Here is a 26,007-nt window from a genome sequence, read left to right as displayed (position 1 = left end):
TACCTTTTTTGACAAGACCTGACACCTGTTATGATATTACAGTTTGTTTCCAGACAGGCAATGCTGTTAATGGATGGACACTCATTTTACACTTGAGTACAATGAGAGAGTGTAAGTAAAGATTTTTCTCCCCGGACTGAATTATGTGCTGCTCAGAGCAGGACTCAAACCCAGGACCTTCCAATCCAAAGCGATTGTCATACTACAAGACCACATAGCCTCATAATAATACCTGTTGTACATACCAGAGAGGCATTCCAATAATAGAATGCACTTCAGTTAAATTTTTTTCTTATTTGTGCATTATATGGCGTTCGTCCATACCACAATGTTCTTAATAATTGTAAATGTACGTAATGCAGCTTGATTCTATAATAAATGCTGTCATATTCTCTGACTGCAAATCCATAACATGATAGAAACATGTTTTACTAATGTAATTAACATAGAATCTATCTTACTTGTCTCCCATAAGTTGAGGGTTGTCTGGGAAGACATCAGTGCCATCCATACCATCATCACAAGTCTTCAAACAAATTTGATATACCACATCCTACAATAAAATGAAAAGAGGATTATTTTGTTACTTAATATAAATAGTACCATCAAAAACAGTCACCCTACTCACTGCTTGGCCCAGCTAATTTGTTTTGATAATGCCAAATGCATACGTTTCTTTTGTCCGGAGTTGTCATATCTTGTTCCTTCATTTCTCATTAAGCTTCTTAAAGCTCTTAACCATGGTGAAGTATCTATAGCATTTGCAGCAGAAAAAAAGCATAAGTTGTAAAATAAATCCAAGTGTAAATATAGATATTTCTACATATATGGACTCAACTGAAATACCATCAGGATGTCCAACAAGTAAAATCAAATCAGAAATATTTTGTTCATCCTCTCAGAAAGATTGAGGATAGCTCTTGTTTCTGCTGGAAATATTTTCAATCAAGCGTCTGAGCTTTAGCTATTACAGGTGATTCAACAGTGCCTTGAATCATTATTTGGATATGAACACCCTTAAAACAAATAGGATAAAAATAACAGCGATGTCTGAATTCAAATAAAAGCTGGGTGGTAATTTAGATTTTTCACAAGCTTCAAAGAAGAAATCATTTGAATTGTCCTAAGTTTGACCTGGTTTTCATTGACTATAGATCTTTCAATAGTTCTGGATACAATTTCTCTAGAAGTGAATACTCAATACCCGGACCTTGATTCCAAATTTCAACCCATTCACAATGGCTTTGTTTATCAAAAACCAAGAAAATGAAGAGAGAGGCAGAGTAAGCTTTTGATTGGATTATCAACACCAATAAAAAAAAATATATATATGCATTTCTGGCTCCTGGCAGAAAGGAAAAAAAAAAATCATGTCAAATGAAAATGGGTAATGTGGAAAAGCAAGCAACTCTTAAATTATTTGACTTAGGATTGGAAGAGATAATAAAATCATAAATACAAATGAAATAGAAATATCGTGGAAGGTGTAATTTCATTCTGATTTGTACAGATAATCCACTAAGTGATAAGAGATGAGTATTTCAAAATCCATTCATCACTGTCACTTTTGTTCAATTCCGTGAACTCTCCCACTCTTTGTTGGGCTGTGTAGTCTTAAATTGATGAAACTGATCAGACCAATCCTTTACTACTTTAAAAATAACCCTTATAAAACCAATGCCTCCAAATTTGAGTTATCTATATCACAGAAGTTTGATTTGAAAATCATGATACTAGCAGGAAAGATTGAATGGATATCTTCAATGAATTGGAGGGCTTGAAACTTAACAAGAATTATATATGCTGAATCTTGAACAATTAAATATACAGGGGCATTATGAAATATGAGTAAATGTTTCTGGAACCAAAAATATATGGGAAATACCACAACATCCAATCATTTGCATTACTTATTTTAGGTACCTACAACTTAGCACAACTTCAATCAACACACGAAGACCAAAATGACCACCACGGATTTGTCTCAAATGAACGAATATATAAGATAAGATAAGATAAAAAAAAAGAAAAGAATGTATACGACTCGATGGACTCGTCTCTTTACCAAGGATGTTACATATGATAATCTTTTTACTTTTCTGTTGGTAGTCTGCCCTAACCAACAAAAGGACAGTATCTCTCAAAAAATCATAAAATCACTTTTTTCACTTAATCGACACTCTAGGAAATAGGAAAGCGTACAAAGTTGTCAGAATGATCATATCTCAAGTATTTTTTAAATTAGAGGCGATTAAAATTTTTAAATTGAAACAGTATCCGAATTAAGCACCATTTTTAACCAACAAAAGGACAGTATCTCAGACGGTCGTCTCCGCCCCGTAAAGTGAATGGTGAGCATGACGATGGCGACAACGAATATTATAATAATATTATGACATAGCTGGACCATTCGAGACAGCTTGGGAAGCAGACATCAGACATCGCTACTTGCAGGGCTGCCAGATGGTCATATTCATGGCCAATTTGGCCAAGATTGGCCACAATTAGAATATGTGTTTTTAAAAAAATATCTTTTATTTACTTTTTATGGGGGGGGGGGGGGGGGGGGGGGGGGGGGGGGGGGGGGGGAGGGTGGGAAGGGGTTGATACAGGAATCGAGAAAATCGGACAAGAAATAAATAAATTACCAAAATAAACAAACAGGGAGAAAATCAACTTTCAAAATAATATTTACTGTTAAAACACTTGTTTCTCAACCGATTTTTATGATTCAAAGACTAATGTTCTCCTTCTTAATAGTTGATTTCAACAGTGTGGTTTTTATATTCCCCACTATGATACTTATTACTTTCAGTTTTTACACAATAAACTGACTCAGAAACGTGTTGAGTATTATGCATGATTATGACGTAATACTTTGAAGGCCATGTCTTCGTTTTGGACGGCGTTTGTGACGGTGGGAGTGGGAGACGTGAGAAGCTTGTCGATCGAGTTATTCGTATTTTGCTATATTCACAACATAGATACTGTTCTTTTGGTGAAAACGGATGAGGCATTTGCATTGTGGTTGACCATGGATGAACAGTATGTGAGACAGGTGTATAAGATACTGTCCTTTTGTTGGATATAGGTAGAGTTATTTGCATGGCTTTAACCAAGAAAGAACAGTATCTCAAAATATTACGCAACATATTACGTCAATGAAATCGCCGACTAACAGAAAAACGCAATTCATCATTAGCTATTATTTAATGTTAGATGCCTTCCACTATGCACTAGAATTAAAGAGTTATGAATGAAAAAACTAAATGTGCCGATTGCGGCAAAACTGGCTTGATCTGGGTCAGCCCAGATACTGTCCTTTTGTTGGTTAGGGCAGTAGTGTAGTATGTAATCAATACCCAAATGCAAAATGACCAAACAAAAACGTGTAACATAATACTTCCCCCATTATTCTCTCACAATATAAAATATATTATTTCACTTTCAGTGTAAATAATAAAGAACAAGCAAAGAACCCCCCCCTCCAAAAAAAAAAAAGCATAACATGTCGATTGCAGCCTTAGAATAAAAGTTATGAAAAGCAATTCAGCTTTGACAGAACAGAACATTGTAATACAAAGCAACCAAATTAGATTAAATGATATATTGAAAAATATTCACTCACCTCGTCCATTGGTTGGTAAGGTCTAAGATTGAATGACTTAGACACAATATAATCAGGAGGCTTGATGTAAAACAGGTCATGAGCGCTATCTACAGGCAATAACCTCTGGAAATCCAGGCAAAACATATGTTAATGAAAAAAAAATTATCACTCTGTAAGCTGATTATAATAATATGGACAAAGCATAAAAAGTAAAAGACTACCATGATCTGATCATAAAACAATTTGAAGTGAATTTTTTTTTCAAAGAAAAATAAAGAGGGAGAATTAATTCAGTCCCTGCGTGGAACATTTGATTTGAATATGTTAATGTCAATTCATTTTGTGGAGAGAAGCAACAGGACTGTCCATACTCAGATTTCCAGAAGCTGTGACATCAACTTTGCACCAAAATCTCAGGCCTGGGGATTGACTAAAAAAATAAATCGTCCTGTTGGCAAATATTTCATTTCCAAACATAAAATCCTTTTCATCATTTCGCCCATTAAATTTGGTCCTTAATTTTCTGTCTATAATTCCTGCCTTCATTTCTGACAAGAGTTGCTAATTAGCCAGGGAGTATCCATCATAGCAAGCCAAATGAAAATGTCCCTTTCTATAGTCATAAGCCATATGATTATAAATAATCACATCATACAGAATTTCCAGTACTTGTATATAATACATCATACAAATGATCCAATATGACACTGCCGTATCTGTATAGCTTTCATAATGCCCCAAGAGAAAGTGATAATTTGTGCTAAGACAAGGGTAATGGTAATGTTAAAACATTTCTGTAAATCCTCAAAATCTATGATTAAATTGTGACTTGAAAGTATCTCTCAATAATTTATGAAAGTAAATGAAGGCTGCTCTTGTTATCTGCTGACTTGCCACCCACACAGTCTAATGGAATGGAGACAAACAGACTTATGTGAACTGAACATTAAAGTAGCCTACCCGAAATTATCAAAACTTGTACAATAGGTACAAAACACGTTAGATGTGCTCGAATTCTGAAAACATACTAAATTTCCAGACCAAATAAAGTATGGGGACTTTCTCTTCTACATTTAAAACAAAATAACTCATCAGGTTATTATTGTCAATGTGCATATTATTCTTTTCTTATTATTGATTTGTTTTATTCTATATGAGATGTTACTCTTCTTCGGGAAGGTTGAAACTTTAGTCACGATTTTACCATGACAGCTGGCCACTAAGCAATAATCAGACCACAAAATATAGTGGTCCTAGTTTCCATCAAAGTGAGGAAAATAATTGTCGGTATTGTATTATCATAATGCTTTAATTTAGCTGTGTCTTAATACCTATACAATGGCTTAAATCAATTATAAACGCCAGGTAACTGCAGTCCATTCTTATGCAGGTCATTTTCCAAAGAATTCATTGTTTTCAGGGGACATGTTGGGGCAATTTTTAAAAATTAAAAAAACAAAAAACAAAAAAAAAAAGCCAAAATTTAGTTATTTTACTTCGAACATCAAACTTTCCATTTATTCCAAAACAAACTGAAAAATTGTTATCTTCATGATATCAGCACCTCTGTAACAAAATTGTTAAGCCCCCTGAGAGTTTTTCAAAGAGAATAAAGAGATACTATGGTAAACACCAACGGTTTGAATCCGACTTTCCATATTGGGACAGATATTGCCCTTCACTAATGATGGCAATCATATTTATCAAACAGAAAGAGTTGCCATGTACACCTGTCATTTATCTTGTGCTTTGAATCTGATCCTGAAACCAACTTCCAATAAAAATTGTGGTAAACTTTATATTTATGATGTATCAGATTATTCCATGTTTTATTCATTCTTATTTTACTGTCTTGACATTGTGATGTGTGCTGAGTCCCGACTCATAGTCAGAGGCAGAAATGATGTGTACTATATTAGTGCATTATTCATCATAATGATTCAACTGATTTGAAGAACTACGGTTATTCTTAGTACACTTAAAATCAATAATCCTTTCTGCTTCCTGGCTCTATCTTTTGAACATGTATTAAAATAAATTAAGGGCTCAATGATAAAATGAATAGTTCAATATAAAAAACATTAAATTTGTATTTGCCAAATGAGACGAAAGTATAACTGTTGAGAAATCGATTGTAAGCAAATCACTGAAACATTCTGAACTTTTGTTTTTCTTACAACGACCTTTGAAAATTACCCTTGTTTTTATTCAATTAAAGAGCTTTAAATGGTCCAAAAATCAATAGGACACTGGTAGCACCCAACACATTGCATTCATCTCTTTTATAAAGCAATCCATCGTTACATTAATACTGCCACCCAAAAATTTCATTTTCGGGGTTATCTGTTTAAACTTATATGAATTAGAAAAAAAACAAACAAACAAAAAAAAAACAACAAACTAAAACAAGTAAATATTTATTTGTAAACCTCCAAAATTGGAAGACGTATATATTCAGGTGGCTAATAGTTAAAGCAATGATGGATGTATGATTGTCACTCTGAAAGATCAATGCATGGTGTAGTATGCTCTAAGCCAAATGGAGAGGGGGAAAAGAGAATGAATTGCATTAAGATACTCTTGATGCAAGAAAAAAATAATTCAGAATGGTTCTAACAAATGAAAAAGATGATCCACCCCAAAGTGTTTCCTATCCTTTACTACATTTCCATCTTGGTTTTAAACTGCGACTTATCTTGTCAGTACTATTTTAATTACTGACTATAAAAAAAAGGTAACAAAATATGTACTCGTTCATCAGCACATCAAACAAATAAACATTTGTTGTCATGATTTTTTGAATTGGGAGATTTTTATAATTTTTGATCAATTCTGTCCAGTCTGCAGAGAAAATCCAAGAGTTACTTTGTTGATTTTTCTTGTGTCAATTAAGGTTACTCACAAAAAATGCAATTTTTCTTTTTGATGGTTTGAAACAATAAATTGTACAGGAAAAACATGCCGGTAATGAATATCATCTTTTCCACTTGTAATAAAATACAGGTTTCTTCTTTTTCCTTCAAAAATAATCTTCAAGCTGGAAAATGAAACTCAAATACTCCATTTCTTACACCGATAAAAGGTACACAAAATGTGTATGAAATCTTGATCTGCTATGAGAATAAATGATAAAATAAAATAGGCATCTGAGATTATGGTGCATAAAGTAGGTGTGTACAGCAACTGAAAGAAAAAAATGTGTTATTCTACTTGAGCCATCTGAGTACAGGCAATCCTCTGCTGCAGTCCAGGGGTGAGTAATCAATGGTGATAAAACTATGACGAAAAAAATAAAAAGGAAATTAACAGTGCAATACGTTCCATAAATGACAACACACTGAAAAAAAATCTTATAAAATTATAAAGCCATTTATTTAGAAACATATTAACCACGCAATCCAAGTAGCTGTTGGGCTGTTTTCTCACAAGAATAAAAATATTGATATGGAAAACAATGAAAAACATAAGTTGTGACATCACAAAGGACAAAAATGATCAGGCTGTTCTCACCATACTAATGGGTTAAACACCTGTGAAACACAAACAGGTCTTCATATACATACTTGCAGCTCTGACTGAAGACCTCCTCTGAAAATCCATGGTTCCTGTTCACCACTCAAAAATGCTTCTCTATAGCTTTTTGTAAACCCTGCCATTGAACCAGGAAATAAATGCAAGACAGTCATAATGAGAGAGCTGTGAGGCAGTTTAGGAGCTTTAGAAATCGTCATAAAGAGGGTTAGGAAAAGAAGGGGGAGAAGTGATGTGTTTCAGCACAAGATATAATAAAGACAATTTCACAAAGGGAATTACAGGCAATGTATTATCTAAAGTGAACAAACAGACCAAAAGATTAAAAAAAAAAAAAAAGAAATGCAGCTTTCTATAATAATAATAGAAAAAAAGATTACAATATATTTTGTCATCTAAGGTGTCCCCAAACCATCAGATATTTTTGCATTAAAATTAGTGTGCTAATAATATTGCCATTTTCATCAAACTAAACTCTTAAATATTTTATTGGATTCTCAAATATTAAAAAAGGTGAAGGATGAGGAGGAAGATGAAGTGTCACATGAAATAATTTTAAAATACATTGTAAAATGAATGAAAAAAAAAGTCACATGGCGACAGAGAGCTTAACAAGATGAGGCACGCAGATAAAAATAATATCTTAAAGTGATGGTTTGGTACTTGCCACACTTCTGATTTTGAAGTTAATGCAAGAAATGAATAAGGGTTGAATTTTTTTTAAAATTTCACCTTGAATCAAAATTTGACTACATTCTCATTTATTAGGAACTAAATTGAGGCAACAGGTAAAATGGGACAATTGGAGCATTAAAAAGAGGTTAAGCGTGATAATTACTCTGATTAAAATACAATCTTTGATCAGTACTGATTATCAAGCTAAAAAATCCTCTTGGCATAACCAGAAAATTTGATTTTAGCTTTTTAACTTTAACTTTACGGCTTGAATATTATGCTACGGCCTAAAATTCCCAATACCTCAGTTCCATCAAATGTATGAGTAATATTTTGATGAAGGTGGTTTGAAAAATGAAAATCATTTCTTGCAAATGACATAAGAAATCTTTATAAATATAAATGATTGTTAAAATATTAGGGGAAAAAAAATCCAAGTACTACATAAACCTTGCAATAATCTTTCAATTTCTTGAGTTACAATGCACACTTTTTAATATGATAAATGATGATTTGAGGACAAAAAAGACAGAAAAATAGTCTTCTCAAGGCTAGCTTAAAGATCACAACTCAAAGTTCCCTTTCTATGAATGAAATAACTATTCGATTGACCAATTGCCTGTCACCAAAGGCAAAAGAATATGCAGTACGAGTCAAACCAACTCTTACTGAGCAATTTGACCAACACCACAATTATATATTCTGTTAAAAGCCTGGCTAAACTTTTCATAATTCATATTTTATTTAAATGAGGCTTTCAGCTAGAAAAAAGAAACTCTGAATTAGTGATTGAATATTAATTATATTGACTACGATGCAGGAGGGTAAAGGCAACATTTTCAAATGTTTTTCATTCTATTTGGATCAATTTGTTTTAAGTTCTGATAAAAATTGAATTTTATTTTGTGTTGACGTGAAATCTCATTGCATAAATATATTGTTGGTGTCTCAATCAATATATAAATAACATCAAAATAATTATGAAGTGTCATTACAAAATGATTTCAACTGTCTTTCTATTTCTAAAACAGCAGTGTCTCTTCAAATTTTTTTTTTTAATGAAAAAAATAAGTTATTCCAGCTTCACAGTAACTGAAACTTTCTTAAATTTAACACCCCCCCCCCACCAATAAATCGGATGTTCATAATACTATTTTCTACACCAACAATACACTATATTATTTAGAATAGAATGAAAAACAATTCCATGCATTTAAATACTCAGTTCTATTAATATAGCGACTGAAAAATTACTTTCCGAGCCAATTTCAACTGAGGATTAGGAGAATACTTGCTGAAACTATTGCCCAACACTACTGCTTTGCTGCCATCAAAAAATTAAAACATGGCCTGTCTTCCTGCTGTAAGAAAGAGCCTGATTAGTATAACAATATAAGAAATGAAAGCTGCATTTCATATGAATTATTTATTTTCACTGCAATTATTGTTTTTTAATAATTAAAAAATCGACGGATGATCTTAAAAATAACAAAAACTTTTGTTATGCTCACATGTCACACAACTATAGGTTTGTTGAGCTTGTGGGTGTGTTGCTTGTCCAAACGCTGGTAAAAGAAAAAAAGAAAAATACAAATCAATTATTTGAAATAAATACAAAACAAACAAAAAATTAGGTAGTTGTCAAATTTCTTTTTTTATTCTATGACTATGATGTTATTTCAAAGATTACAATTTAATTAAAAATCATTAAACAAAAAAAAATAAATAAATGAAAGTCAAAATTAGATTAAGTTTAAAATATTTGCTGAAAGATGTAATTTGTCTATAAGGGGAAATGCCGGCAATTTGGAACAATATAAAATATAAGACAAAGAATTCTAATTCAATTAATATTTTTAAGAATGCCATTGACAAAGAACTGAATGAAATGAATAATGTAACATGACATTGGATCTTATTGGCATTTTGAATATTAATTAATGGAAACTCAAATGTATAAAGCTGGACGTGTCAAATGAATGTAAGAAGAGATAATTATATGACGAAGATTAACTATGACATTTATTAGCAATGACTATGAAAATTTTTGTTTTCTATTTTTGTAGGAAATACTACTCTTAAATCAAAGCCCTATCTCCACTGAGTAAAAATCTTTTTGAAGTTTGGAAATCCATTAATATATAACAAAGTTATGCAGTTTCAAATGTGTCATTTATTTGGATGACTCACAAAGAGAAAAAAATACGGAAAATATGGGACGCTTTTTCTGCGTTTTATTCTGGTTTGTGGCTGTATCTCGCTTAATACGTGGGATAAGATATCAAAACTTGGCAATTTTATGGCAAAATGATCAGAAAATATAATGAAGACATCAGAAAAGTTCTAACTTGTATAGTTTTAGAGCTGTATGGCTAGGGTCAACTATAATTTTGTTTTAAAATATACATAATATTGATCATTTGGTATTATCAATCAGTCCCGTGAGACCATGGCTTATGTTATTTCTAGTATTTATTAGAGAGAGAGAGAGAGAGAGAGAGAGAGAGAGGGAGAGAGATATATATATATATATATATATATATATATATATATATATATATATATAAGAGAGAGAGAGAGAGAGAGAGAGAGAGAGAGTTAATCTATTATCCCTATACTATGACATAACAATGAAACAATGCCTTAATTCTAAAAAAGCGCGCGAGGATTTGTGTCGTCAGTCATCGCGAACAAGGTGCCAGATGGCCACGTGTGTGGCCAAATATATAATTTTGCTTCTTTTATTAAATTTTATTCATCTATTTTTGTCTCAGTGACATTTATCCTAGTCTATTCAATTTTCTGTTTGTTAAAATTTAGTTCATTTTAAGTGGGCCAGTCTTAATAGTGAAAGCCATATGATTTTCTATTTAGCCACTCTTGAAGTCGAATTTGGTCAGGTTAAAGTCTGGCCATTAGGCAGACTTGCCTCGCTCACGTCATTTTCGTGTCGCGCGATGGTGGAGCAAAATGGCCGTCTCCATATTTTCAATCATTGAAATGCAAATTGGGTTGATGTTTTGTGAGAATACGGAAAAAGTACTTATCATAATCCAATGAAATTTTACAAACAAAAAGAAGAAATGTTCATGTATTACCTTGATAGCGACAAAACCTTCACGCCCGGTAGTTTTAGAAATATTTTATTCCAAAGAGTAAAAATCTATTTTTAACGGTCTTCTGGTAATCGTACGAGTTTTGTCGCTTGACATTATCTAAAATGACTTCTTTTCTAACTGTGTGCCAACTTTCAGTCATATTCATCGATAAACAGCTTCGTAATTAATTTTTAAAAATAGCATGCACGGAACGGCTTCGTCCCATATTTTGTCGCGAATTTGGGCACTTCGTGAGCGAAAAAGAGGCCCAAAGATTTGGGCGGGATAGTCATTGCTACATTTATTTGTGTATTAGATACTTAATACTCAATATTGTAAAATTAACAATTAATGTTTATATAACTTTGATAAATTGTATCTATATATGAAAGTTTTACAGAGCATTTAAAGATTTAAAAACTTATTAGCTCTTAAACGATATGATATGATAACCCTTAATTCTATCCATTATGAAAATTAAAGTTGCCCACACTAAAGAAGAAAATGATTCAAGATTAATAAAGACTATCATTAACTTAAACCAACATAAAAACAATTAATGTAAATCATATCTTAAACTCAAGACCACAAAATTAATATCAATATTAATATTTTACGTACCAAGCCATTGAACATATGCCTTGCAGATCTTTATGATACTGACCAGATCCCATACATAACTGTACATATCACACATAAAGGATTTGTTGGGGCAGGCGACAAGTTTATTCATCAAACTTATGACTTTATCCGCCTTCTCAAAAAACTCATCAGCCAAATGATGCCACTCTGTTGCCTATCAGATGAATAGTGCACATTTTGTTATTAAAGAATATTTTGTAAAACTGCAAGTACCCTGAATACAACTTCAAAAAACACTTCCTATGCAGTGTCTTGACATCAATTATTCATCATATTCCAAAACTGAATAATTAATATAATTTATTTTTTTTAATCTGTCCGTTATAAGATGCACAATTTAAATATGGTTTACATTACTGACAGGACAGTCTAAAAAACAAGGAAAAAAAACAAAAAAATCAGTCAAAAAAGAACAGTGTAATATGCAAAAGATTCCAACAGCAGGACTGTAAATGGTTGGTGAAAAAATTATCTGCATTTTTTGAACACACAAAAATTAAAATAGACCAACAAGACAAAAATATTGATTAATTAATAAACACAACACAGATATGACATGTCAATTGAGTAGTCAAATCCTGTCACTTTCCCCAACTCATTTATAATACAAAATAAGCAGGCCCTTATTATATAATATACCCCAAAAAAAAAAGAAATCCCAATTATTTGAGAGAGTGCACACATTTCTGGGCCCAGTCTGAAGGATGTGTATCTAGTGCTTTACACGAGAAGCTGCTTTATCTTCGCTCCTGTTTGTTTGTTTAATTTTTAAACTGAAGAAGAAGAAGAAGAGGAAGAAGAAAAAGAAGAAGAAGAAGAAGAAGAAGAAGAAGAAGAAGAAGAAGAAGAAGAAGAAGAAGAAGAAGAAGAAGAAGAAGAAGAAGAAGAAGAAGAAGAAGAAGAAGAAGAAGAAGAAGAAGAAGAAGCAGGAGGAGGATGAGATGGTGGTGGTGCGGTCATGTGTGAAGGAGGAAAAAGAGAAAAATTAAAACAATCACGATTGTGAGGAAAGAATGCTTCCGCTGAGAGCTTTCGAAGAAAAAGATTTATTTCGCATTATTTATTTCCGGTTGACATTGGGAAGGCTACAAAAAAAAAACAAGGGAAGGAGAAAAGAGAGTCGGAGAAATACATGTGTGTCGGTAGCAAAATAGAGAGAAACAGCCGGTCCTGTGCATGCTAGTTATTTACTGACTACGTGTGTGTTAGACGACTCGCTCAAATTCCTCTCTCGCTGCATGTAGCATGGTAGGCAGGCAGTGAATACATCCACGTCTAGCGGCGCATGTAGGTGGAATGATAATATAACTACCTGACTAGACGGTCTAGTTTTGTTTTGTCTTTGATGCGACAAATAAAAGTTTCCTTTTTTTTTTAAAGTCGGCGTTCTAAAAGGAATAAAACCGATTTTTTCGAAGAATGAAATAAAACTCTTCAATTTTCTTTTTTGTTGATTCTGTTCTTTGACGTTATCAAATTTATTTTTACATTAAAAAAAAAAAAATTAGCACTTAATAGAATATAAAAAGCAAAATCGTACTGCCGGAAATCTCACAATAGTCGGAAGATTTACAGGCCTTCAACAGGAATAAGTAAAGGCGGAAAGATAAAAAAACAAGGTGACACAAAATGGTGGAAGGAGAGAATTGGATCTAGGTGGCAAATGACCAGGATGAAAGTAAAGAAGAAATCAGAGGGAAGATGTTCAATCTTTATATGCCTCCTCGCAGAGAGATTTAAAGGAAGTTAAAGTTAAATCATTTTAAAATTTACTTCCTAGAGAAAAATTATCAAATTTCACATTATTTATCAAAAAAAAATTCAAAATAATGTTACCCACCTCAAAGGAATTACTGGCTTTTCCTCTTGCCTTTGAAATGCAAAGACAGTTACTTCGCAGCCACTGCAATCTTTGTAATAGAAACAGACCTTGAGTACCATGTTCAAAAGGCATATAAAAAAGATCTGCCAAGAGCAACCCATCTTCTTCAGAAATACAATTATCTGTGTCCTCATTAATCACAACTTCATCATCTTTCTTTTCAGCATTCATATCTGAACTTTCCACCTGCATTAAACTGTCTGAAGAGTTTTGTTTCTCAAGAACAGAAATGGGCAATTCACCATTTGGAGTATTTGTATTACTTATCACTGGGGGTGTCTGATCATCAGGAACAACTTCAACACTATTATCGGCAATATCTGAAGAACAAGAAGGCATGGCCACTTCCATGGGCTCAGCACCAGAGGTGGAATCTGACAAGGAATCAAAGTCTGAGGAAGAGGGCATTTCAGACAAGCTGTTGACTGGAACACTGGGAGGTTGAAGGAACGTTGTGAGTGGCTCTGGGAGATGATGGTTGGTATCAACTAAGGGTACTGGAGTGATCACACCAGATGATGTGATGGATGCTGTTGTGGATGACTGAGTGAGACAAGTTTTGATAATATCAGGTAAGGGAAGTCCAGCCGGAGGGGATGCTGGCATGTAAGAGGATTCCTGAGAAGAGTACTCAAGATCAGCAGGATCTAAACATGGAGGGGCTGCGGATGGAATATCCAGAGGGGTTGGAATATTTGCTGGTGGGAAAGGAGCAACACCTGGTGGTATGGGTGGGTTGCCTGGTGGGCAAGATGGAATGGCTGATGGCACTGGTAAACTTAGGGTAGGATTAAGGATGACAGGGGGACCAGGTGTTGGGGAAACGCATGGTGTTGTTGGGTGAGTCGGATCAGCCTTGGGAGCATCTGGATGTAGAAATGTTGGAATCACATGAGGAAACGGTTGCCTGGGTGGTTCTCGGCGAGTACAAATTTCAGCTATCCAATGGCTCATGGCTGCCTTGAGTGCAACTTTTGGCTGGTATCTCAGGTCAATTTGAGATGGAAGATCTTCCTCAGAACTAAAATCACTTTCAGTTTCTAATTTGATATCAGCTGCAATTGGACTTAAACGATCTCCTAGAAAAAAAAAGACAACATAAACAAAAGGCATGTTAACAAGCATCGTCTACTTAAAATTCAATACTTTAACTAAACTACAACAATAATAAATCAAATCAATAACATTGGTGATGGTGGGGATGATTATTGATGATGATGATGGTTGTAGCAGTGTTGGTAATGATGATTATGGTAAATTGGTAGCTTATAGTGGTTGTAATGATGAAAATGGTTGTGACGACAGTCTTGATGATGGTGATGTGGCAGTGGTTGTAGTAGAGGTGTTAGTGGTGATGATGATGATGTTATACTTTAAAAATCAAACTCTCACTTGATATGATATCTTTTTTAACTCCATCAGGATTGGAGCTAGACCACTGTCCAAGAGTATGGATAGCCATGAAATTCGCTTCAAATTCGGTGTTGGGATTGGTCATCACACCATTGATGTAAGGAATGATTTCAGGTGATCTACCATCATAGGGTCCCAGGAAAATACGCCTTGGATCATAATCATTGGCATGGATATTGTCCCATATCACAGCAGGCCTTTTTAACACTGAAGCAATCTCCTCTAAAGATTGAATTGTAAGTTTTCTGCTAACAACTCTGGGACCTGTGAGTAGAAAAAAAATAAAAAAATAATAATAGATAAATGATAAAGAAAAAAAATATAATTATAATAATAATATTAATAGATAAATTATAAAGAAAAAAATATTACTGATAAACTTCCTGTGCTTGCCTTAGTAAACAAATAAGCAGAGTGAAATGGATAACAAGGATCAATGTGCTGTCTTTTTTCTCTTTGAAATAAAGGGTTCATTATCTGTAAAAATCTAAGAGCTGTGAAGGTCATGGTGTGATACAATACCAGAGAAAATTAGATGCTTTCAGTTTAAAAAACAAACTCACTGATTACCGAACAAGGTCAGACAGAAAATGTTAAAAAGCTGGGTTTCCGCCATTTCCCAGCTAATAGGAAAGGAGAAACAAAAGAAGTAATGGGCAAAATGAAGTATCTAAGAATTGATTCATACATACCAGTCCACATGATATCAATGCCTGGCAATAACTTTGAACCAATAGTATTTAAATATTCAGATGAGGGAACATCAGGGATGGCTCGAGATGCACAATATTCTGAAAAACATTAATTTACAACAGATATGAGTAATACAATTTAAACAACATTCTCAGTTATTGATCAGGGAGACTTTAAAATTTAAAAACCTTCCATGTGGTTCAAAAAGAAAATCTGATATTACTACAAATAGACAGAGACAAGGAAGAACAAGTATGTAAAAAACAAATAAAAAAGTCTCTTTTCTACTTTTAGAAGGTCATTATCTCAAGATGCCTTAGAAGACAAATTGCTTAGTGTATGGTTTAAATATTTACGACAATGATTAAAATACAGCAAAACATAATTAATACTACCTAGAGTCAAACAAAAATTAAATCTAATCCTACGAGAGAGCATTTCACTACAGAGAAAAGTATTTTTCAAAATTAACTTACCAGTAGGACAAAATAAAAACAATTTGGGCTGAGATAAATGTTCATATATTTCATTAGAAACAGACACTTGAGCAGACCCAAAAGATTGAAAAGCACTTCGGTCTGCCTCTGACAACTCTGGGTCAATGTCGTCAAAAAGCACAGCAAAAGCATCACAACCAAAAGTTGCCACCTGAAAATAAAAAGCAATGATTAATTAATCATCATGTGATTGAAAGTACCCTATTCCAATTGTTTTCTAGTAGCTTGAACATATGATAAAACAGCAATGAAAGGTTGATGGAAATAGCACAGAAAAAGCTGGTCTATCATGTTTTCCACTGACAGCCTAGTGGGTACACATATATATCTGGTAAATAAACCATGTCTTAATGTTTAGTTTTTAAGGGCGACACATATATGTCAGTGCCAGTAAAAAGGAAGAAAATGGGGTTATCAAAAAATTATAATTAGAATTAAAGCACCCAAGAAAAAATAAGACAAAAGGGAATTGGCTCAAATAGGGAATAGATACACCATCAATGTTCACTTAAAAATCTCAGCCTAGGATCCCACTAAGAGAAATATATTCAAATTGTTAGATATTTTCAAAACGAAAAATTTAACCATAAATACATAACAATTAATAAGGAATAAAAATATCATCTTAAACCAACAAAATACATTTAACTGTTTCCCTGCCATCCAAAGACTCTGGCCGGTTATCAAAAAATTATAATTAGAATTAAAGCACCCAAGAAAAAATAAGACAAAAGGGAATTGGCTCAAATAGGGAATAGATACACCATCAATGTCCACTTAAAAATCTCAGCCTAGGATCCCACTAAGAGAAATATATTCAAATTGTTAGATATTTTCAAAACGAAAAATTTAACCATAAATACATAACAATTAATAAGGAATAAAAATATCATCTTAAACCAACAAAATACATTTAACTGTTTCCCTGCCATCCAAAGACTCTGGCAAGGGTCAGGACGAAACCTAGCAATTCCTTTCCAAGACAAAGACAGAAAGCAACCCAGAAACCAGATATAGGAGAATAGATGATACAACAAGTGACTTCCATGTGGTTAAAAAATTAATACAAAAGATATCAAAAATAAACAAACCACATATATGTTAAAAACAATCAAGGCAATATTGAATTAGTCTCTTTTCAAGCTCACACAGTTGTGAATTGAAAACTAAACTAGAGCATATAACGCTCAAAGCACTTTACAAGAGGTCCCTGACAAACAGCAACACGTAACATATAAAAAGACAAGATACCTGTTAGGCGACATTACATTTTTTCCGACATAGACAACGCAGTTAACGGCCAGGTACTCATTTTACACCCAGTACGGTGAGAGAATGCGAGTAAACAGCCTTTTCCAAGGACTCAACTATGTGCCGAGCGAGGCTCTAACCCAGGACCTTCCGATCCCACCCGAAAGCGAGAGTGATGCCACAAGACCACATAGCTGCAAAAATTGACAAAAATTAAATCTTATAAGACAAAAAAATTACCTGCTCCAGTTTTCTTTTCAATGCTTGCACATCTTTACTGTTTGAAAAGGAAATATCTAAACCAGGCGAAATGGCATAGACAAAGGTAACACCTTTTTCTGTGGCACTGCTAATCAAGGATGACAAATTTTCTGGAAGGCAATATAAATCAGGTCTACAGAAGATGGTAACATTACAATTTTCGAAAATGAAAGTATTGAAATCAATCGCAATTTGATCTTTGTTAATATCGATTGTTATCTCTAAAATCTCTTTTAAAACGTTGATATAACTTCAAATAAAGTCAAATTAATATTCTACTTAAATAGTAACACCCATAAGCGAAATAATCTAAAAAATTGACATTACAAGGAAAGTAACGCCAAAGCAAGACTTAAATTCCAAAATATTTTAAATGGAACTTTGGTTACAACACTTCCTGACAAGTAAGAATTGTGTACATTGAATTATAATTGAAATTAACTATTCGTTATATGGCCTACCAGGCACATGTGCCAATATAAATGTAATGTTTTCATCTAGATGCAGATGTCAAAAACTGTCATTCTCTTTAATATTATTCACAAAAAGACATCAATGTAGACGCAAACTTTTTTTTTTTAATGGAAAGCTTTAGATTTTATCTGTCTGTCTGTGCATAACTATGGGTACAAAACGTTTTCTACTTTGTTACAGGTAAGTTCTAGACCTGCATGCGAGTCCTGACCAAATTGTGTGAACTTTTCCGCACATATCACCCTCCCAGATCTTGTATATTGTAACATAGTCTTAAAATAAAAAGGAAACAATGCATAATGACTAATAGTCATTAACTCACTCAACCCTAACACAAACTATCTCAGTAACTGACTGGGGTTACTTTTAGTAGGTACTTTGGTAAAAAATTCAGATGGGATAGAGCTCAATGAAACCTATATCATTATAAAGTGCTTTTCAATACTAGTCTAATGATATCAAAATTGTGAAAATCAGATAAGCCGAAGAAAAGGAATGTTAGTTAAAAGGATGAAAAATGGTCTTCTATTTAATAAAATAAGTCAGATACTTAATGTAAACAAATTTGATATCCCATAAAGCTTCTTTCATACCAGCTTCCTCTACAGAATACAAGTCTCGCCAATAAGCTCTATGTTTGTAGTCATCCTTCGGTGCGTACATGTAAGTATTGAGCCCTGACCTCTGCATCCTGAATAGAATGAGGAAAAAGATAATGAATGTGATATCAGAATGATAGTAAATACTCGCTCTATACAAATAATAATTTCATACAATTTACAAAAGCAATAACAATAAATGAGGTATAGATTTAACTACTTTAACTGAAAAACATCTCTTGAATACATTTGTCAGGAGCTCTTGGATAATTCGTGATTGACATCAAATGAAAATAAAATAAATATATTAAAATGTCCATTCTGACAGGAATTACTCAATGATAGATATTTTACTTTAACTGAAAACTCAAGTGGGAAAACATGACAGTTTTGCAATTGTTCCACTCCAACTGTCTAACAAAGTAAAAAATTAACTTTTCAGGCCACATAATATGCATTAGATTAAGTTTGATTGAAAAATACTTAAAGATATTTTTTCTCTCACAAAATCTTTTCTGAAAAAAAAGAAAAGTAAAAAAAAAAGCTTTTTTCTTTAACATTTTACAAGAATTTGACTTCACTTCATGAAGTTCGCTTTATGAGAGATCCTCTTTATTACTATTAGAAAATTTAATAATCACCAGGTAAAAAGCAGCTTCCTTTGTTCTGCACTCCATGGGCGTCCATAGAAACCTTAAAAACAAATTTTAAAACAAAGATTTTGTATGAGTATAATTATGAGTTATAAGTTATAATATGAGTATGAGTATAATTCGGAGGCAGAGTAGCTCAGCGGTATGGTCTTTGCGGCTGGTGCCTGAGTTATTTCAGTCTTCCCTTGGAATAGACCCGAGAGACAAATTTCCCCTATGGGATGAATAAAGGAAATTTTATTTTTTTATTTTATTTATAAAACACAATTATGTAGCACATATCTGTGATCTCATTTTGCTCGATGTGTTATACAATGTTTCCTTTCATCAGGCCATATCAAACAATATCCATCATAATCATTATCTTTATCACCACCACCACCATTCTTAATAATAGAGATAAAACTTACTTTAGGTAAATTTTTAATGAATTGTCCATTCCTTAAAATTAAAACGATCTTTTAAAAAAATACTTTCTATTAAAAAAAAAATAAATAAATAAAGAGAGAGAGAGAGAGAGAGAGGGGGGGGGGGGGGGGGGGGGGGGGAGTTATAATAATTTTCTTTTAAAATGGACCTATAACTTTACTTCCACTCTTGACCTACTTACAAATAAAATCTAGACTCATTTACCCCCTTCCTTTTCAACCAACAATTGGCTTGTCTCACTTTTGACACCTGGCACCAGTTTGGCTAGACTGACGCCATAAAAATGGAAGTGTCAGTGTCACCTAAATTAGTATGATTCATACAACTGAGCACAGGGGTCAAAGTATGATACAAAACATGATGTTGATGTTTTCACTGATCTACCACTTGGCCTGAGCTTTTATCAGAGGAAAATGTTTGACACAGCAAAATCAGCGGAATATTTCTGAGAAAATCCTGTGGAAGATTATCATCACTGATCGGGCACATTTTTGAGTAAAATTTGTTTTCTTTTTTCTTTGCTGAACTTCTTTGCTTGTTCTGGTGGAATAATATCCTTCCGCCATTAGATTGACAAATCCTTTCCAGATTAGCTAGTCTGTCAGGCATCTGGGGATAACGAAATTTTGTTATCCCTAGACAGGTGTCTGGGGATAATGAATGACAGCCACAATAGAGACCATCGCCCAGGCCGTGTCCTCCTACTCCTAGGCACTTGCAAGAAGTAGCTCTCGCGAGTTGAAAACAGGCGAGGATTTCTGTTTCCGTTTTTGAGGGGAAAAAATTCAGGAGTGATTTTAAAATGTTCATTCTTCTTTCTCAGTGGAATGAAATGGCATGTATTATATATCATTGGAAAGGGCATAAAATTCTACATACAATGATGCTAATATTATTATATTTTTATATCATGATTTTGAGAAATCTTTGTGTAAAGAGAGTATATGTTTAAACGCTTATAACTTTTAAACCAGAGATGGTCCTTCTTAATAAAATCAAGTCCTTCTGAGATACATATTAAAGTAGCTTCTCTAAAAATTTCAGAGCAAAATATGTTTGCACTCAAAAGTTAGAGCTCCCCAAAAAACAGTAATTGGCCTCGATTGTTTACAGAAGCTGCCATTTTCTTACGGCTGTCATTATTTTTTTGTTATCCCCAGACACCTGTCTGAGGATACTATCCCCAGACGCATGTAGCAAGTGGGCAGAAAGATTTTATGCAAAATGCCAAACTAGGCGTGAAAAATACCAAATATTCTGGAAAAAATACTAGTGGTTGTGTCCCAAAACAGTTAATATATCAAGTGATATTTAACACAAGATGAAAGTAAATAGTGATCAAATGTCAAATCCAGCTCTTTTTAAAAAAAAATATTTTAAAGCAAATGGATCAATGAAATTTCTTTTGTTACTTTGATCTGAAAACGTGAAACTGGCAATTCCACTTTTTATTTTCAACCAGGAAGAAAGTTGTTAATCATCAAATCTGTTCATAGTCCACCAACCATTTAAATTTTCATTACCAACCTACCTGTTAACTTTATTGATCATCTCTTGTTTCTATAATTTGCTCATTCTGGCCACAATTTTGGGGACGACCGGGAATAATTTTTATGTCGCGGACGAATTCCTAGGCCATGGTGTTGTTTGCCCCAAAGCCCAAAACCCACACCTGTTATTTTCCTGTCTGCTTCGCACAAGACAATACAATTTAGTATCACACGTCCACAAAACTAGATCCAACAACATATTTTTATTCGAATCAGAGATGAAAATAACTACCGTAGCAAAACAAGGAAGCAAAAATGGTGGAAATATGTTTAGCTCATATATGAATTTAAAATATTCCGATAGCGGTGTGGATAGGCAGCTCAGTGGGTAAGGCCACCTTTCATTTTACTCCTTTTAGCTGCACAGATTCGACCCAGTCGCGACCGCCCCCCCCCCCCCCCCCCCCCCCACTCATTTTTTTTTTTTTACTTTTCTTTCTTTCTTCCCAATTGATTTTCATTGTTTTCACTTTTGTTCCGAGTTCCGAGCAAGAGTTTTTTTTTAATCAGTTGAATTTTTTATTTCTCCGATAATATTATTTCATTATTTAATTTGCTCTAGATCTATTATTGTTTTTTGTTTTGTTTTGGTCAATGATGATAATAATAATAATAATAATAATAATAATAATAATAATAATAATTGTAATATTTGTTATTATTATTACTATTACCATCATAATCATTATTATATTATTATCAATAATAGTATTATTTTTATTATTAATACTCTTATTATCATACTATTATTATTATTATTATTATTATTATTATTATTGTTAACACTATTCCCTGCTCCGAGGGAAATCTCTCTTTTTCTTTTTTTTTTTTTTTTATATTTTGACCTAAACCTTAGAGTTTTTTGTTTGCTAAACCTTTATGTAAATGTTCCGTTTCTGAGCATGAATTTCTTAAATTGTTTTTATTTTTAAAACAATTATTGTTTTTATTTTTAAAACAATTATTGTTGTTTTTATTTTTAAAACAATTATTTTTTTTTCTCCTCTATCTGACCATTTGGTCGCTCTCTGAATATTTCTGTTTGTTTGCTTTTTAATCATTTATTCTTTTTAGACACTATTTGAGATCGGAGTGGGGACGAATATATTTGCTAGAAACTAGAAAAAAACAAGAGAGAGAGAGAGAGAGAGAGAGAGAGAGAGAGAGAGAGAGAGAGAGAGAGAGAGTTTAATAATAAAAAAAAGAGGTGGGGGGGGGGGGGGAGGATGGATGGGACATTTATCCCTTTCAACGTTCTGTAAAAAGAAGACGGAATTTAAAAAAAAAAAAAAAAAAGAAGTGACGTTACCAGGATTCGAACCCACAACGTCGATTATGGTCAAACTTCCAGGGCAGACGACTAAACCATTCGGCCATGACACCCACTTCGAAGTCGACGCATATTGTGTATATGTAGTAACAACTGATTTTAATGTTGGTTAATTTTATGTTTTTATAGATATTTTATTAACTTTCCTTATTTCTATGTGCATCTGGAAACATTCTATATTCTGGAATGTGGATAATTGTTTAAAAGAGCGGAGTTTCAAATATGCGTCTGGGGATAATAAAAATTTGTTATCCCCAGACAGGTGTCTGGGGATAACAAATTTTTATTATCCCCAGACAGGTGTCTGGGGATAATCACAGCGTTTTCTTATACTGATTCACTTCCTGTCGTCTGCTGCGTTTGAGAGATAACTTCGTCAATCCACATCAAAACTTTACATCTTTATATCTTACAATATATTCCATTTATGGAAGTTATTTTTGTTTTAAATTATTTAATTAATTGGCGTTTTCATGTCCATGCATTCATTTTATAATTTACAATTCTCGTCTTTTTTTTCCGATTGATTTTTCACTGTTGATTTTGACGTTTTTCATCCTTTGACGGACGTCTGTCCAATTTAGGGGAACGACGGGGGAGCGGAAGTTTTTAAAATCACCTATTTTCGATCATTTTAAACATTAATACACCACCTCAAACATTTATCAGTCCATATCTCTGCTTTTATGAGGTCTATTTTAATTTTGAAAAGTTCAAAGTGAATAACTAAATGACGCCGATTCAGTGGTGTATTTGGTCTATCTACATGTGAATAAATATTTAATTGTCGACTTTTCCAAAATTCCAATAGGTCATTCATTTGCATGTCGTGATCTATTTTTCCTTGATTTCAGCTGATTCAGCTCTAAACTATACTTTTCTCTCTCAATAAATAATTATTTTTCTGTTTGCAATGTATTACAGAGATGTTGAATTACCACATGTAAAAAATTCAAAGTTGTATCTGAAGCCGTTTCTGAATTATACTTGATTATCCATTAGGTTGCTGTGTTTTGGTCACATATTTTCCTATAAGCTTCTATAGAGATTTTTCACCACATAAAAGGTCATAACTTTTGAACTAGTTGAGATAGAGCGATAATTTTTTCACTTTAGTAAATGTTTCACTCCCCTTTATTTTTCTACGCTAAATTAATACCGATATCACTATTTTGAAAAATTCTTGCAAGTGCCTACTACTCCTAGTCCTTGGCCCAGGCAAGTCTGGGCCTGAGGCTGAGTGAACTGAGTTCGCTCGTCAGCAAAGCCAATGAAGATACATACAGAAATGTGAATGATTAGTTCATCTTAGTTAAAGTGCATTTCGCAAATGTCATTATTAGTGATTTGAACGCACACATCACATGCATTATAATACACACCTTCTACGACGCCTGAAATGAACTTATGTTGTCCATTTTTTTGCAGCACTTCTCCGGCCATTTCTTGAAGTTGTGATCGACGAACTTCTTTTCGTCTTCGTATCTTACTCTGTAACGTCCCAATCGTTCACGATAAAAACATCACAGAAAGGAAAATCGTTTTAAGAAGTTGAAGCACCAGTTGTCATTGTTTTAATGAACCAAATTTCAATTTTACTAAACATTCGTATGAAAAATATACTGGAATAAGCCAGATTTCAGCAGATATTAGCATTACAAGTTCCGTTACACCTAAATGCGCATGTCAAGATTCCTCGCAATAACCAGGATGTTATGACTAATACGAAGAACAGGACAGCTATATTTTCAAAGCTTACTAGACCGTATTGAAAATTGTTTTATTCGTTGATTGTTTTTTATTCTATGTTTTCCTTTTGTTGTGCTCCGGTTCTGGCTTTATCTTACTGGCCTTAATGCACATTTTAAAATGTTGGTTTTATACATTGCAATGGCCTCGTTTTGGAGACACGCACACTGTAGTGATCTATTTCAAATCATTCCTAACTTTCTGAGGATTTTAAATAACTCAATACCAAGGACAACTATACTGAAGTATAGTAATCCTTGCTCAATACATATTTTCTCAACAAGAGATGAAGTGAGTAGGAAAGTGCCAGAAGACAATAGAGAATAAAAATTTTACGCGGCGGGGATGGGGGCTTGAATCCGCGAGCTTACTGGTACGACAACCCCGCCTGGCCGGTGAGAGCGTGACTCTACCGTATGAGCTATCCACGATCCCCAAAATTGAGACATTGAGTATGCTCCCGTATTTGGGGTGAATTTTTAATTTAAAAAGTACAGCGTTGCCCATATTTATTATTATTATTATTATTATTATTATTATTATTATTATTATTATTATTATTATTATTATTATTATTATTATTATTATTATTATTATTAACGAGCATTGATACATCTAATAAGGCCTTAAAGGAGGCATTCACATTGGTTTTAAAGAAAATTTCAGATCAGTTTTTATAACGACTGAGACATAGGCAGCAATAGATGACAAGAATTAAATAAAGAAGAAAAGCTTAGGTACCAAATCACCGAATCTCAAAGAGATCAACTCAAGTCAATATAAAGAGAAAGACAGAGCTGAAAAAAGATCAGCGAGGAAGGACAAACGGAAATATTATGCGGACCAACTTGCTGAGACTCACATGCAGTGGCAGATCAAAAAGAAACGAAAGCAGTCTACATGATAGCCAAGAAACTTCGAAGAGACAGAGGTACTAACCAAGATGTATCTGTAGCTAGTGTAAGTTTTTTTTTTGGGTTTCTTTTTCAAATCTCTGAATTTGACACCATCATATACTGTGATGACGTCACGCCGCTGCACTTTTGAAAATTAAGTCAGTTATCGTGAATTTATGAAGATGACGTCATTCCGCTTTGTTTTTATTTTCGGATTGTTTTCATTTTTTTCAAATAGGTGATAGATATTCTCCCTAAAATAAATAATCAAACTATTTACCTACGTTTAACGCATAGTTAGTTTTGTATATTGGTATCTTTAATCTGGAGGGCAAATGTTAGTATTTTACCGAAGCGCATAGCATTAATAAGAAATGCACCTTTAAAGAAAGGAAAAAGTTTTTACTCTTTCTCTCTCTCTCTCACTCTGTCTGTCTGTCTGTCTGTCTCTCTCTCTCTCTCTCTCCCTCTCTCTCACTCCCTCTCTCTCTCCCTCTCTCTCTCTCTCTCACTCACACACACACACACACACACACACACACACACACACACACACAGACTTAGGCAAACATAAACAATAAAATAATATGTTGGTGTACCATAGTGTTATTAATAGATGGAGCGCAAATCTGTGGGCTCCAGGCAAGCTTTTTTTCCTTGATACTGAGATGGCAACGTTGAACTCTTTTTCATGGTCAAACAGCTGCCGTATTACTGTCGATTAAAGTTTAACTTGTGCCCGTGTTATATACGCGTTTCATTTATTTGTTTTAA

General features: G+C 33.4%; 1 protein-coding gene across 1 annotated transcript in view; it reads right to left on the bottom strand.

Annotated features, from left to right (window-relative positions):
• The window catches only part of LOC144966530 (protein O-GlcNAcase-like), a 29,214-nt gene extending 4,941 nt beyond the window's left edge, over positions 1-24,273 (bottom strand). Inside the window, exons 1-13 of the mRNA XM_078903162.1 lie at positions 23,971-24,273; positions 19,268-19,319; positions 18,621-18,718; positions 17,533-17,663; positions 16,021-16,192; positions 15,544-15,642; positions 14,831-15,115; positions 13,397-14,517; positions 11,536-11,710; positions 9,328-9,381; positions 7,174-7,259; positions 3,629-3,733; positions 462-553 (exon numbers count right to left, since the gene is read on the bottom strand). Of these exons, the coding sequence (XP_078759288.1) occupies positions 462-553; positions 3,629-3,733; positions 7,174-7,259; positions 9,328-9,381; positions 11,536-11,710; positions 13,397-14,517; positions 14,831-15,115; positions 15,544-15,642; positions 16,021-16,192; positions 17,533-17,663; positions 18,621-18,718; positions 19,268-19,319; positions 23,971-24,031 (2,531 nt within the window). The 5' untranslated portion in view covers positions 24,032-24,273. The remainder of the gene's footprint in view (positions 1-461; positions 554-3,628; positions 3,734-7,173; positions 7,260-9,327; positions 9,382-11,535; positions 11,711-13,396; positions 14,518-14,830; positions 15,116-15,543; positions 15,643-16,020; positions 16,193-17,532; positions 17,664-18,620; positions 18,719-19,267; positions 19,320-23,970) is intronic.
• Positions 24,274-26,007: the final 1,734 nt, after the last annotated feature.

The sequence above is a fragment of the Berghia stephanieae genome, chromosome 2, assembly GCF_034508935.2.
Source record: "Berghia stephanieae isolate SIO BIC M18660-M18661 chromosome 2, UCSD_Bste_1.3, whole genome shotgun sequence".
NCBI classification, from domain to species: Eukaryota; Metazoa; Mollusca; class Gastropoda; order Nudibranchia; family Aeolidiidae; genus Berghia; species Berghia stephanieae.
Note: the sequence above shows the minus strand (reverse complement) of the source record. Positions and strands in the feature narration are given on the sequence as shown.